This window comes from Lathyrus oleraceus, chromosome 1 (assembly GCF_024323335.1).
Source record: "Lathyrus oleraceus cultivar Zhongwan6 chromosome 1, CAAS_Psat_ZW6_1.0, whole genome shotgun sequence".
Taxonomy (NCBI): Eukaryota; Viridiplantae; Streptophyta; class Magnoliopsida; order Fabales; family Fabaceae; genus Lathyrus; species Lathyrus oleraceus.
This window is the reverse complement of record NC_066579.1, coordinates 21,182,007-21,196,291: the sequence shown is the minus strand read 5'-3', so window position 1 is coordinate 21,196,291 and position 14,285 is coordinate 21,182,007. Positions and strand designations below refer to the sequence as shown.

The 14,285-nt window shown below is 32.9% G+C and overlaps 1 protein-coding gene and 1 long non-coding RNA gene across 2 annotated transcripts; both read right to left on the bottom strand.

Annotated features, from left to right (window-relative positions):
• Window positions 1–213: 213 nt before the first annotated feature.
• LOC127087849 (amino acid transporter AVT1A) lies at window positions 214–9,465 on the bottom strand. Its single transcript, XM_051028769.1, has 7 exons — window positions 9,032–9,465; window positions 8,583–8,606; window positions 8,317–8,497; window positions 7,922–8,141; window positions 7,526–7,661; window positions 7,386–7,423; window positions 214–355 (listed from the first exon to the last, which is right to left on the bottom strand). The coding sequence occupies exons 1-7, from the start codon at window positions 9,233–9,235 to the stop codon at window positions 214–216; spliced, it is 945 nt and encodes a 314-aa protein (XP_050884726.1). The 5' UTR covers window positions 9,236–9,465.
• Window positions 9,466–9,901: 436 nt separating this feature from the next.
• LOC127136192 (uncharacterized) lies at window positions 9,902–10,682 on the bottom strand. Its single transcript, XR_007808668.1, has 3 exons — window positions 10,569–10,682; window positions 10,375–10,465; window positions 9,902–10,284 (listed from the first exon to the last, which is right to left on the bottom strand). It is a non-coding gene; the product is annotated as an uncharacterized LOC127136192 (long non-coding RNA).
• Between the last annotated feature and the right edge of the window lie 3,603 nt (window positions 10,683–14,285).

Genomic DNA, 14,285 nt, shown 5'->3' with positions numbered 1-14,285 from the left:
TTAGAATATAAAAAGAGCATTAGTCTTGGAGGCCCATTTTTGCAATTAAAAAAAAAAGAAGCATTAGTCTTGGAGGCCCATTTTTGCAATTAAAAAAAAAGAAGAGAAAAGTGAGGAAGAAAATCATTTGCTGCTGCATTTTTTGGAAGACTATCTCATCTGCTACCTTTCTCCCATCAAATTATCTCTAATCTCTTCATCTCACTCAGTTTATCAACAACCCTCACCACTGAAATAACAATCCGTCTCTAACCTTATCTCATTTTTGCAACAACTATCCACAATCAGTTTCTCCTCGAACCAGCCGCCGCGTGCCTCCGCTTTCCAATGCGTTTTTCGGCCAGCTCCGACGACACTGATCACGACATCTTTTTATAGTACATCATCTTTTATACTTAGTTACTTATATATATATATATATATATATATATATATATATATATATATATTATATATATATATATATATATATATATATATATATATATATAATGATTATATTGTGTATATTTTAAAATTTTTGTATATATTAATATTGTAATTATATTGTATATACTAATATTACTAATATAGTAAATTGATGTATATATATTTCTCATTTTATTTATTTGTGTAAGGACCGTTTTTGCATTAGCACCTTTCGGTTTTATTTTTACGTAAGCGTGCGATATCATTCAATTTATTGTCGTTACGTCTTTTTATCGACTTTGCGTTATAAATCGTGTACGAATCAAGATTCAATTTGCACATAATAATCCGCATTACTTATTCATAGTCGATTCACTTCTTTATTTTTGCGTTTGTGTTTTGATTGCCTTGATCGCGTTGAGCGCTAGCAATTTGCGAGTTATTCTCGTATTGATACGACTCCTCCTTCTTTGCGCAATTCAATTTTAATTTTCTTTGTTCTCGTTTATGCATTGTAATCTATTTTAATTCATCTTTTAATCATCATTGTACATATTGCATGTTTACTTTTTCATATATTATTCAAAATAAAAAAACATGATAAAATTAAAAAGACAAAAAATAGTGGACTTAGAAGATTGTGGTCTTATCCCCATTTGATAAAAATGTATTCCTCTCCCTATTATTTTAAATAATTATACACTATACTTTTTTTTATCTTTGTTTGATTATCTCTCTCATGCATAAAAACCTTTTCAAAAAGAACTAATACTCGATTACAAGTCATTTTCTACCATAAGTCTATCGCTTTTAAGCATCGCAACCAACTGTACGTAGCTTCTTAGACTCATACACCACAGTTACTCTTGGGCCTTCTGACAATGAGACGTTACTCTCGCACCTACACTCATGCATTGTTTGTTCGTTGATTGGGCCCGATGTAATTATTTTACTATCTTGAATCTCCATTCGACAAAATGTACCCCCACTTCCATGATGTATAATAATTTTACAGCTTTTATTTCTTTATTGCTTGATTCTTTAGCTAGTTACTAACGCAAGAATAAAACCAACTTCCTTTCAAAAAGATAAAAAATAATGACTCGATCCAACGTCGAGTATTTTCTCAATAAACAAAATCCATCCATTTCTATCTATTCCACTTCTTTCAAACCATATCATTCAAATCTTTCTCAATCGCTCATCAAATGTTTGATCCAACATAAAGTTATTTTCACAATAAAAACTCAAAGTACTTAATGTTTATCAAATACTTTTCAATAAAGATGGAAATGGAACGTGGTGGATACCACGAGCTCCTGAGACTAAGATTCGAGATGGATATCTCACCCATCGTAGCTCTCGTCATCATTCAAAATTGTCAAAACGGTGTTGTCAAACCCTTTTCTCAATCAAATCTCAAAAACACGTAAATATATCAAACCTTTTCGCAAATAAGATGGAAATGGAACGTGGTGGATACCACGCACTCCTGAGACTAGGATTCGATATAGATATCTCGCCCATCCAAGTTCTCGCCATTACTCAAAATACACTCAAACCAATCAAACTCTTTTGTCGCCGCCGTGCGATCGACCCTTAAACCCTTTTCTCAAACGTAAGGTATTCTGTTTCAAGATGATGCAAATCAATATTTCATCCGCTTGAACGTGTGAGTAAGCTTGTGATGTTGTCCACGAATGTTGATTTGTAAATCCATTCGTCCGTGAAGCAAACGTCCCCTTCTCCACTTGTTTTGGGTAGTTCAACAATATTTTCGTCGATTGACACAAAGTAGCTTTCGCTAAAATAGACCAATAAAGAAACATTTTTCTACCTAGAACTACGTAAGCCTTGAGTTCTCTATTCCATCTGGAGATATGTAGGAGAAAGATTCATAAATCTTGTCAGGCCAATTAATAAAAAACTTAGGTTTAGTCCCCTTTGTTGCAAAAATCCAAAAACATTCTTCTCTCTTCCATTCTTTCTTTCCCACCTAATAACTTCAAAAGCATAATATTTCAAACAAACACTAACATGCACAACCAACCTAACGGTTCCCGTTGAGTATAACGAACGTGAGGGGTGCTAATATCTTCCTCTTGCATAATCGACTCCCGAACCCTGATTTGGTTGCGACGACCATAATCATTGTCGTTCTTTCTTGGGTTTTATCGGTATTTCCCCTTTCCTTTTAGGAATAAATAAAGTTCGGTGGCGACTCTGTTCAGTCAATCATTACAAGCGTACAATTGCGCTTTACTAGGTCGTGTTCTCATTTTTTTGAGGTACGACAGATGACGACTCTGCTGGGGACTAGTTTCCCTAAGTGAGTCAAGCCTGGTTAGAACCTTTGTGTGCCTTGTTTGTTTACTTGTGCGGCTTTTTCTGTATTGCTTATGTTATCTTTTTTGATATATTGATATATCTGTTGTATATTAGTTTCATTGTGATGTTGGTATTTAGATATTCTGATTGCAAACAATGTGGGAAAGACTTTATACCCGAGTCTAGAATGGAAAAACATAAGATAGGATAATGGTTGAGTAGTATAGACTCCCGAGGTGAATACTTCGTAAGAGTCAGTATGAGAACCTCACTTAGAGTAGATCCTTTTGCAAATATTGTCGCCCGAGGTGAATACTTTGTAAGCTTCAATATTTCGAAGGGGTCCATGACTCTAAGGACCTTTTAGAAACATTGAACCTTTGGACAACTAGGAATGATGGTTGCGTAGTATGGATTCTCGAGGTGAATACTTCGTAAGAATCGATACGAAAACCTCGCTCATAATAGATTCTCTAGATGGAGTTGACGACCGGAAAGCATTTTCCGTAAGCGTCAAACATTCTTTTGAATCCATGACTATGAGTACCCTATCTAGAACCAAAGTCGATGGTTGCGTAGTACGGACTCCCGAGGTGAATACCTCGTAAGGGACGGTACGAGAACCTCACCTAGAATAGATTCCCTTGAAGGAGTTGATGACCAGAAAGCATTTTCCATACGCGTCAAACATTCTCGTGAATCAGTGACTCTAGGGGTCCTTTGTAACAAAACTCTAGATCATACCCGGTGAGAACCCATTTTTTAGAAAGCAACCAGATTCATCCATACCTCGGACCTTTGAACCTGTACCAAAAACATTGCATTCATCCATTCATCGCATACGCATAAAAATCAAAACTCTTAGTTTGTTTCACATTGTTTCAGGAATTCAAGACTTGTTGACAAAATGAATCCTGAGAGAAGAATCACTTTTCAGTTCAAATACAAGAAAGTGGACCTTGTCAGCTTGCAGAAGTTGAATGCCAAAGTGACATCGATAAAACTCAACAACTTTATGCAAGACTATGGAAGAATTCTGGACATCTTAGATGAGAAGATGGACATGATGACTGTAGCGGTAAATTCATGATCATCAAGCTATGGATAAGCTAGAGATCAAATAACAAGAGTCTCCACCGCGCTTTTATTGTTTCCAAGGGAAAAAGGGGAAAAGTACGAACAAAACCCAAAAGTAAGAAGTTTTCAAATCAAAACTAATAAAAAGTTAGAGATTACAGGTAAGGGGGTTGGTTACACAAAGGGAAGGTGTTAGCACCCAAATTGTCCTAGGTACTCCTAGGGAGCCCTTTTTGTGTGCATATGTATTTGGTACAAAGTGATGTTTACAAACAAATAGAATTGGGGGGGGGGGGTGAGAAAAGAATTCATTAATTATATTTTTGTGTTTGACAAGATCTTCGGTCTTATGCCTACGTACCAACATAAAAATGAGGGATCAAAACCTCGTAGTTCGTGATACAAATTTCAAAGTGGATGCATTGCTTTTAATAAAAAAATAAGTTTGAAAGGCACTAATAGTCTAACCCACATATTTCTAGGAAATAGGGATTCAATGGTCTGTCATTGATTGAGTGGACGATTATCCCAAGAAAACCCTAGACCCAAAGTGCCACTATAAATACCCCAACCTTAGGGTTGAGGGGACAAATCATAAATTATCCATAATAACACATAAACATGGAGTTTCTTACCTCAAGTGAGCTGACTCTCTCTCATCACTACAAACACCACAAAATAGGGCCTCTTGCTGCCATGGACAAGCACTCACCTCCCGGAAACTACTAAGGCATTTGGTCATTCTTACTACCTTAGGGGTACCACAAACTTGTTTAATGTTTTTACAATTAAACTACCATATCCTATTTTATCATTATGGAGAAATATAATTACCCTAAATTTAAGTAATTTGGGTGTTCATTGCAAGTTTGAGAAAAGTCAATAATAAGTGAGAAGTTTGCGGGAAATAGAGTAGAATAATATACCCGAGCAATCTCTGTAATGGATTGATGTTTGAGTTGGTGAAGATTTTGACCTTGAATGGTGTTCTCTAGTGTGTGTCATGGTTTGCAAATAATATAGGTAAAATAAGTGAGAAAAAAATGAGTGGGGAAGCTTAAATTTGTGTCTATTCATGTTTCCCAACATTTTGAAACAGACTTCTCGTTGTGTAGGTGCTCGACTAAAATAGAAAGTGTATGAGTCTTGCCGAAGTAATAAAATAATTCATCTCTATAGGGATTGTAAATTTTTAACAACGTAACCACACGATTTAAAAGAAATAATAGGGGAGGGGATTCAATGGTGATTTATTACCGAAACAAGAATGAGAAAATTAATTGAGTAAAAGTTGATTAGGAAAGGTGATTAGATCTTTTTATCGAATCCCCCTAATTATCCATGTTGATGAATTGTGTATCAAATGAATTACAATTACACTATAATCTCACAACAAATTAACAAGACAATTGTACCCAATTACTCATTGTACAACTCACTAACTTACACAATAATTCACTAATTCCTTGGGTCAATCCAGAATTAAATTAGGTGTTTCTAAGTTTGTTAATTCAAAATCCAAAACTTATAATCACCTATTCCTAGTTAATTACTAAGTTGAATAATTATCATAATTCGGATCGGTAGAATTACGATTAATAATCTATACTCATATGATAATAGTTTGCATTTTCGTTGACACACAAAAAACATTAAGCACAAGAACAATTAAATAATGATTATAACATAATTTTTTTAAATAATATCAAACATACATATGATCTAACAGAGCACAATCAGGTTTAGCTCAAAAGATACAATATAGAATAACTTAGTTATTCATAGTGAAATTAACAATTAACATGAGTTGATAAGAAGTATTCATTAAAATAAATGGAAAAATTACTCTAAAATGGATCTAATGCTCTCTAATTTTATGCTCCAAACCTCTTGGTCGTCACTTTATCTATCAAACTCGGAACTTTTAAAAAAATTAGTCAAAATCTCATTTTAAAATTGCAAAAAGCGTGTTAGGATCTCGCTGCATCTCGACCGCGTTAATATCCATTGCGATTGTGATGTGACATTATTGTGCCCATGATGTGAGTATCGCAACCGTGAGAAAAATATAGGAAAATCACTTTTTTTCTTCAAACTTTCACTAAGTCCCAACTTTCTTCCTCTTGATTATTTTTGCTCACTTCTTCCACATTTTAGCTTAACTTTTGCTCATTATTTCACAGATTTGTCCTAAATTTCTGGAAAATATTACGTAATGACCGAGTATCATTATAATCCCAAACTTACTTTGTTACTTGTCTTGAAGTAACATGTATGCACACTGAACATCACATCAGAATCAAATTGCTTACCCTTACCAATGCACATCAACTTTGTCATCTAATCAACATGTTTGTTCCCTACGCCAATCCAAATTACTTGGAAAAGTTCTTCCAAGCACGTAAGTACTCAAATTGTCTCTCATCTCACCTTTATTCACTCAATTTGATAAGATAATCACAATCAACGTACAAAAGCATTTAACATCACTACAACAAACAAGACCTTAGACAGCGCTTTTTTTAGCCTTAGACAGCGCTTTAAAGCGCTGTCTAAACCTCCGCTGCTAAAGGTTTAGACAACGCTTTTTTAAATCTTAAAAGCGCTGTCTAAGCCCCCCCCCCTTAGACAGCGCTTTGGCCAAAAGCGCTTTATAAGACCCTCTTATTTTAAATTTTTTAGGTATACCTTAGACATCGCTTATGAAAAGCGCTGTCTAAGCCCCACCCCCTTAGACAGCGCTTTGGCCAAAAGCGCTTTCTAAGACCCTCCTATTTTAATTTTTTTAGGTATACCTTAGACAGCGCTTTTCAAAAAGCGTTGTCTAAGCCCCCCCCTTAGACAGCGCTTTTGCCTAAAGCGCTTTCTAATCCCCCCCTTAGACAGCGCTTTTTACAAAAGCGCTGTCTAAGGTATACGAAATTTTTTGAAGCTTTTGTTTTAAACCACATTTTTTCCAGGTTTATAAACCAGAATTTCTACCTGTTTTCAACCAGATTTTGACAGACAATTATCACATTTTATATATGCCATTTTGGCCTTTTTCCTACCAATTTTTGGCTAACAAATATATATATATACCAATTCAAACCAATTTTGCCTTAAATGTATCAAAATATATACAAATTTATGTACACATTTACAAGTCATAACATATACTACAAATGTACACATTAATTACACAAATTTATGAACAAACATTGAGCTTTATCATGAATTGACACCACTCCTCTTTGATTTCGTCCACTTGATCCTTTGTATAAAATGCACACTTGAATTCATCAAAGTACTACATAATAATATAACATATTTTGAATTAATTCCAACTATTTAATTATATGAGATATGTGTAAATATAAAAATAACTCATAAGTTAGAAATACATACATCGGTGGGAATCTTTAATCGGCCCAAAGCAAGAGTATCTCGCATAAACCTCAACATGAAATACCCGCAATCTATTTGATTACGTTGTTGAGGACACTACATATGAAAAAAAAATATGGATTATAAATCCTAAGTTTTATCAAGTGTCATCACTAATATAATAAAAAATGTGGTAGACAATCGACATGGGGGAAAAAGGATATTTAGTTAGCGGAATAATTGCCTGAAAGAGAAAACAAACAAAATTAGAAACAATAAAAATGTACCTTGAAAGAAAGAAAAAAAATATACAAAAATAATGCAGAGCGGCCCCAAAATTTCTTACTATAGTCCACAAAGCGACTTTGGAAGCAAGTGAATTTGGTGGTAGATTCAATGTTATCTGAGACAATGTCTTTTCACCAAACATGCGATATCCCGCCAGTCCAACACCTCCATATAAAAACATGGGCAAAACAAAACTGTACAAGAATAAAATGTAGAGGTAAATGAAAACACTTAAAAAACATGTGTTGCTATCAAGATTTTAAATTGCAGTCTCAGTAGCGGCCACATCAGGCTCTTTGATATTGCAGAGTCATGGTCAAATGCTGCTAGTGAGGTCTCAATAGTAGTCACAGAGACACCAAAAAACTCGATGCCTTAACGCGGACCTTTTTTAAATAAAAATAATAATAACCTTGGTTGCCACTGACAAAGAAAGTTACGTAGCATAGCATACCATATGATCATTGCCTTTGTAAATTCTCTTTTGTTAGCCATAGACTGATATATATTGGGAAAAACTGAATGTCCTGCAAAGCAAAACCCATAGATACCAAAAGCAAATGGAATGCCACTCCACTTTACGAATGGAGCAGTCTGATGGAATCCAACATCATTTCTTGTCCCAACAAGAACAACACAAATAGCGATCAACATTGAACCAATAACCCCTCCAGCTGCAGAACCATCACAAGTTATCTCAGTAAATGCTTGCAAGAAAGAGGTTTAAAATAAGGATGGATATTTTCAATAGACATTGGGAGATACAAACTAGCTGCTCCTACATATACTTTATATTATATCAGTATTGTCTCCACAACTTTATATTTTCGGATCGTCAAAAGTATTAACCTGAGAGATAGGAGATTATACGAAGATCCTTCAACCAAACAGTAGGGAGAATAATAAGTGCAGTCAAAATTGCAAATAAGTGCTTGCCATCCAAATCCAAACCTCCCCAATGCAAGGACGTTCCAGGAAAAAGACCAGTAAGGTTATCGCCTTCCATGATGATATATTCCACACAATATGACTGCATTCATAAATGATTGATATGTGTCATATAGATTGTGCAGAGTAATAAAGGCAAAAGGAAATGGATGCACTGCAGCACTTACATATAATTCGGTGTACAAAACAATCTGCAACAAGATAAAAATTGAAAATAAAATGTCAGTATACACATTGTTTAAACCATCATGCTATGCAGTAGAAAATACATATTATGTCACCATTCTTTAGCACTCGTTGAAATAAATAAAATAGAGAAATATCATATCATGGGGCCAAAGAAACAGACGAAAGCTGGAAAAAATACTTAAACAGAGAAGAAAAATATAATAGGACTGAACCATATGTAGGAAGAACATAACAATTGTTTGTGAGCAAGAACATAACAGAAAGAAGAACATAATTTTACTCTTAAAAGGGATTTAATCAGCAGTTATACCCTTAAAAAGACAAGGGTTTGAAAAAAGACTTTAAGGAATTTCATACTAAGAAAGATTATGCAAAAAAACAAGCAAGTTCTCTCCAAAAATTAATCAAAAAGCAGAAACATTCTTACTGATATAACAACTCGGCCATATTTTCCAAATGCAGCTTCTCCTATATCTGGGTAGCTAAGGATGCCTTCTCTGCTTTGAAAGCAATGTCTCATTAGTTCTGCTGTATAACAGCACACAACTGCGAAAATAACCATCACCAACATACTGGCCCACCCAGCTTGTTTCACAGTATCAGGTGTAGATAGAAGCCCAACTCCAGCCATCACATTAATCCCTAGCCAAGTACAACATTACCTCATAAAATGATCCCTTACATAAAGGAGCACGCTTTATAGTAATTTATATGCCAAATAACAAACTACATTTTTTTTGTCCTTAGCTACAGCAATTACAACCACAATATAAAAACTTTACATGTCTTCGCAACAACGTCACAATTACAATTTCGGCCACATCAGCCGCATTTTCTTGCATTTTTTGAAATATCAAGATTTGCGGCATAGTTGCGACTGTATTTTAGATTTAACGGTAATTCAGCACAAGTACATAATATTGAAACCATATTTCAAAATCAAAACAGCAGTCAGAAGCTGCTATTGCAGCCGTGATATAAAGTTTTTAGAGGTCTCTGCAACAACATCACAGCAATTGAAAACAAAAAAAAATAAAGAAATCATGCATTATCAGATATAACTTATAATCAAAGCAATTGAAAACAAAAATATAATGAAATCATGCATTATCACATATAACTTATAATCAAAACAACTGAAATTATAATGGCAAATTCAGCTTTAATTCAATTCTAAATTCAGTTCACTAACAACCTCCGACAAATTTTAATACTGTTAAAACTCTCCACTAACTTTCTCTTGATTTGCTAACTGTTAACTAACACATAACTTCCAAATAATTGCTAAGTCCAGACCAAGCTTGCAAATAATTTCTAACTTTTTCCTTTAATCACATCCAAACTGTAATTGTTTTCAAATTCTAACAAGTGAGTCTAACCAACAACTTAGCAATTTCACTCTAACCTTTTCTCTATTAACAGGACACCTCCAAAAGCTCCACAGCACATGAAAGTCATAACATATCCAAACCTGCTAACAGAAGTAAAAATATATCAACCAAATTTAACTGATAACTCAACTAAAACTAACTTCATCGAAAGCCAACATCCATAATCTTGCATCAATAATCCAACAGCAGTTCCAGAAATCGATTTCAAATATTCAAGCAAGGCAATGCCCAACAGCAGCATATGCATAGCAGAAAAATCCAAAGCTGCGAATAACTAGGCAACTAAAACCTGAAAGTCACAGTAAGAGAAAACGATTTTAGAAATTAACCCAACTCACAATCCAGGTTTCAGAACTATAATCAGTTTCTTTTCAATAACCTGTTTTAGTCCAAATCAACATAACCAATCTATTTTCCTTCTGATTCACAAACTTAATCGCATCCCGTAACCAACCCCAAGTGCAATTGCTCTGTCAAAAAATGAATAGATCCTTAACAAACTATTTAACAGAAATTAACAGTGTTAAAATCATTCCCAACAACCATACTCTTCAAATCTAACTGAAATTTAACCTGCCTTAACCATTCTACCCGAGCTACCCGACTCGATTACGGCTTCCAAACTATATAAACATACATCACTCTTCAATCAAAAAGGAACAATTCTCAAAGCTCACTCATCACTATCATAACCTCTATTCACCATTTTTCTCTCCCTTCTAACCTTGCACAAAGGTCCATTAGGAAGCCATTGGAGCTTCACATCGAAGCTGCAATTATGCTTGATCTAGGATTCGTCTCCACACAACGATTCACACAGAGCATTTATTCACACGCGACGCACACAAGAATTCACGTAACAGAGTTTCAATGAATCTTTCATCATACACAACAATCACAGAAGCACACGCGAAGAGGAGAAGAAGGAAGAAGCATCGCACAAAATAGAAGAATCAAAGGGAAGAAGGAGGGGATTCTGAAGATTACCTGAAGGCGCCTTCATCTTCATGTTCGTTCGCTCTGAATTCAATTTTCACCGGGCCACTCCGCCGTCTTACAGGTTGGTGAAATTCCATTTTTCTCGATCGATTCTCCTTACTATGGTGTATTTTGTAGTCCATGGAGCCAATCCCTTATGGTTTGGTCTCCGAATCTCCCTTTGCTCGCGTTTAATTCAAGATTTAGTGAGTTAGGGTTCATTTGATTTTGGTTTGGTTTGGATGTTTGACTGAAAATTGAGAGGCATTGAGGTTGATTTGTGATAGAGGACGAAGAGACGGTCTTAATGGTGTAACGAAAGTGATGATATGCCCTCCGCCGCTGCCGGAGGCGATTCCGGCGCGAAGGAGACGGAGGGAGTACGGTGAGCCTTGAAGCAGGTTTTGGTTTGAATGGGGTAACACCGGACTTAGGTAAATTATCCTTTTCTTTTTAATTGAAAGACTTTAAACAGCGCTTTCTCAAAAGCGCTGACTAAGGTCTATATTTAAAAGCGCTTTCTAAAAGCGCTGTCTAAGGGGGGGTCTTAGACAGCGCTTTCTAAAAGCGCTGTCTAAGACCCCCCCTTAGACAGCGCTTTCATTATTTTTTTAGAACATTTTCCGTGTTTTATTTTTATTTTAACCTTAGACAGCGCTTTCTTTTAAAAGCGCTGTCTAAGATGCGCTGTTAAAAAACCTTTTTGGCGTAGTGCATTGAGTTTGTAAAATTTCGAACCAAGTCAATTAAAGTCATATTTAAACATACATTTTTAAGGTCTTTTTACGGTTGTAACATGACTTATGTCAAAGAATGATATTTTAGGATATTTGGCTTAAACCTTTGGAGTTAGGTACCTAATTCTCCTTATGTTACATTTTCCCCTTCATATCATTCTTTTTCTGGTCAATTTGTACTAAAAGATTCATTTTGTCGGTCTTTTTATCTTTTTTTTAAGAAGTAATATTTAACTTCTTGATTTTATTTTTCTTTTTCCCTTCTTTTGACCAATTCTCCAGTACCCCAACCCTAAACTTAAATGATATTAACTTTCAAGAGCAACCTCAAACTCAAATGACTATATAACAAGCCATGTCACAGAATGAATAACTAAAATTCAAAGTGGTTAGCAAATGATATAATCATTTCAATACATGTTGGCTTAAAAGCCTTAGAGGTTTCACAAATAACTGTCTCAGTGCGTATTTATCAGACCAATAGGCTCAAATAGAAACAATGGAAATTCTAGAAAGTAATTGATGTACAAATACTATGATAAGAAAGAAAAGTGAACAATGAAAACATTTGGCTCAAATCTTACTAGCTAAAATACCCGGAGATTGAGTACAAGTAGTTGACTTCCCATTTCTTCATCAAATGTTAATATGCAAGGGAACTTCAATATTGATCACTTTTGTGCATTCTTTTATGATGACTTTTTATTTTCTTTTTTCAATCTGCCATTGTTAACGTAGCAAACCAAAAATGGAAAAAAATATTAGCATACTTATTCATTAATTCAAAGCAAAGAGACTTGTATCATAGTCCAATCCTTTAAGAAAATGAGACTCATTTAATAAAAAATGATTTTTTTCAGATTTAAAAAAACATTGCAGAAAATATGACTCTAGAAAAGATTAGAGTCATAAAATATTGACAATAAATTATGACCATAAAATATTATATAAAATTATACAATAGAGTTTTACTAATAACAATATTTCTACTTCAAATTATAAATCATTTTATGAAAAAATATTTTACACAAAAAAAATATTATAAATCATTTTATATAAAATTATACAACAAAACTCATCATATTTAGACAAAAATATTTTATACAATATATAAAAAACAATTTAGACAAACGTAAAAACACATAGTAGAATAAAATAATACCAAAAGTATTATAATAAAAAAAAAGGAGATGATAAATTAGAGAAAATAAAAATGAAATAGTAGAAGAGATGTGAGATTAGAGAAGAAACGTGTGATAAAAACTTAAGTATAAGAGAAAATAGTAATTAGAGTAAAAGAGACGAGGAGACGTACATGACAAAAAAGATTAGAAGAATACAAAATATTACTGGGAGAGGTTTGAGAAGGTTGAAATTAAAACCTTAAGTGTGAGTAAGAGAAAATCGTCCTTAATTGTATGTTTAAGCCATAATAGGTTTGACTTTTGGGTTGGTTGTGGGATTAGTGAAGCTTGAGTTATAACATAATACGATTAGACTTGGTTTAACTCGGTTTGCGAAATACAAACCATAAATCAAACCGCACAATTTTATCAAAAAATGACTCAAATACATCCGAATAAAATGTAATTTTTTATAGTTTCGGTCTGGTTTGTTTTGGTTTGCGATTTTCTATTACTTTAGGTTGATTTTGAACAACCCTAATAAAAATTATGACTCTAGAAAAATTAGGTCAATATATATTTTTTATTCACATATATATATATATATATATATATATATATATATATATATATATATATATATATATATATATATATATATGAAAAATTAAAAATTAATACAATACTATATTTTTTATATTGTAACATGAATCAATCTTTTGGGATCAGATTAACATGTATCTATTGCAGATTAATTGCACTAACTTGAGGTAGACTTCAACATGTGCTCAATAAAGATTTTATTTTTTTACTGATCAACATAATATTTTATTATATTTCTTTAAATTTTTTATTTTGTTTCTGCAATACAAATATTGGCAATAAATTATGACATAAAATATTTTATAAAATTATACAACAGAACTTTACTAATAACACGATTTCTAGTTCAAATTTTAAATCATTTTATATAAAAATGTTTTTTATATATATTCTATAATTTTTTTAATATCTATTACTCTCTTTGTCATAATATTCTTGAAAGATACTTTTTTTAAAACAATTATAATTTATCTTTTTTTTTACAAAATTAGATGTTTTTTTTATTTGTATAAAATGGACAAATAAGCTATAATTTAAAATAGATATTTGAGAAATTGAACATGTGTTTCTTACAAAAACTACAAAGTATTTAGATATTACACTAATTGAAACATTAAGAATTTTTTAATTATATGCAGAAAAATAAAAAAGATTATCCCAAAAATATTATTCCTAAAAAAGAATTTTAAAAAAGTACACCCTCCTCCATTCTTTATTATAAGCAAATTTTAACATTTTAGATTCATATATATATATATATATATATATATATATATATATATATATAATATATATATATATATATATATATATATATATATATATATATATATATATATATATATATA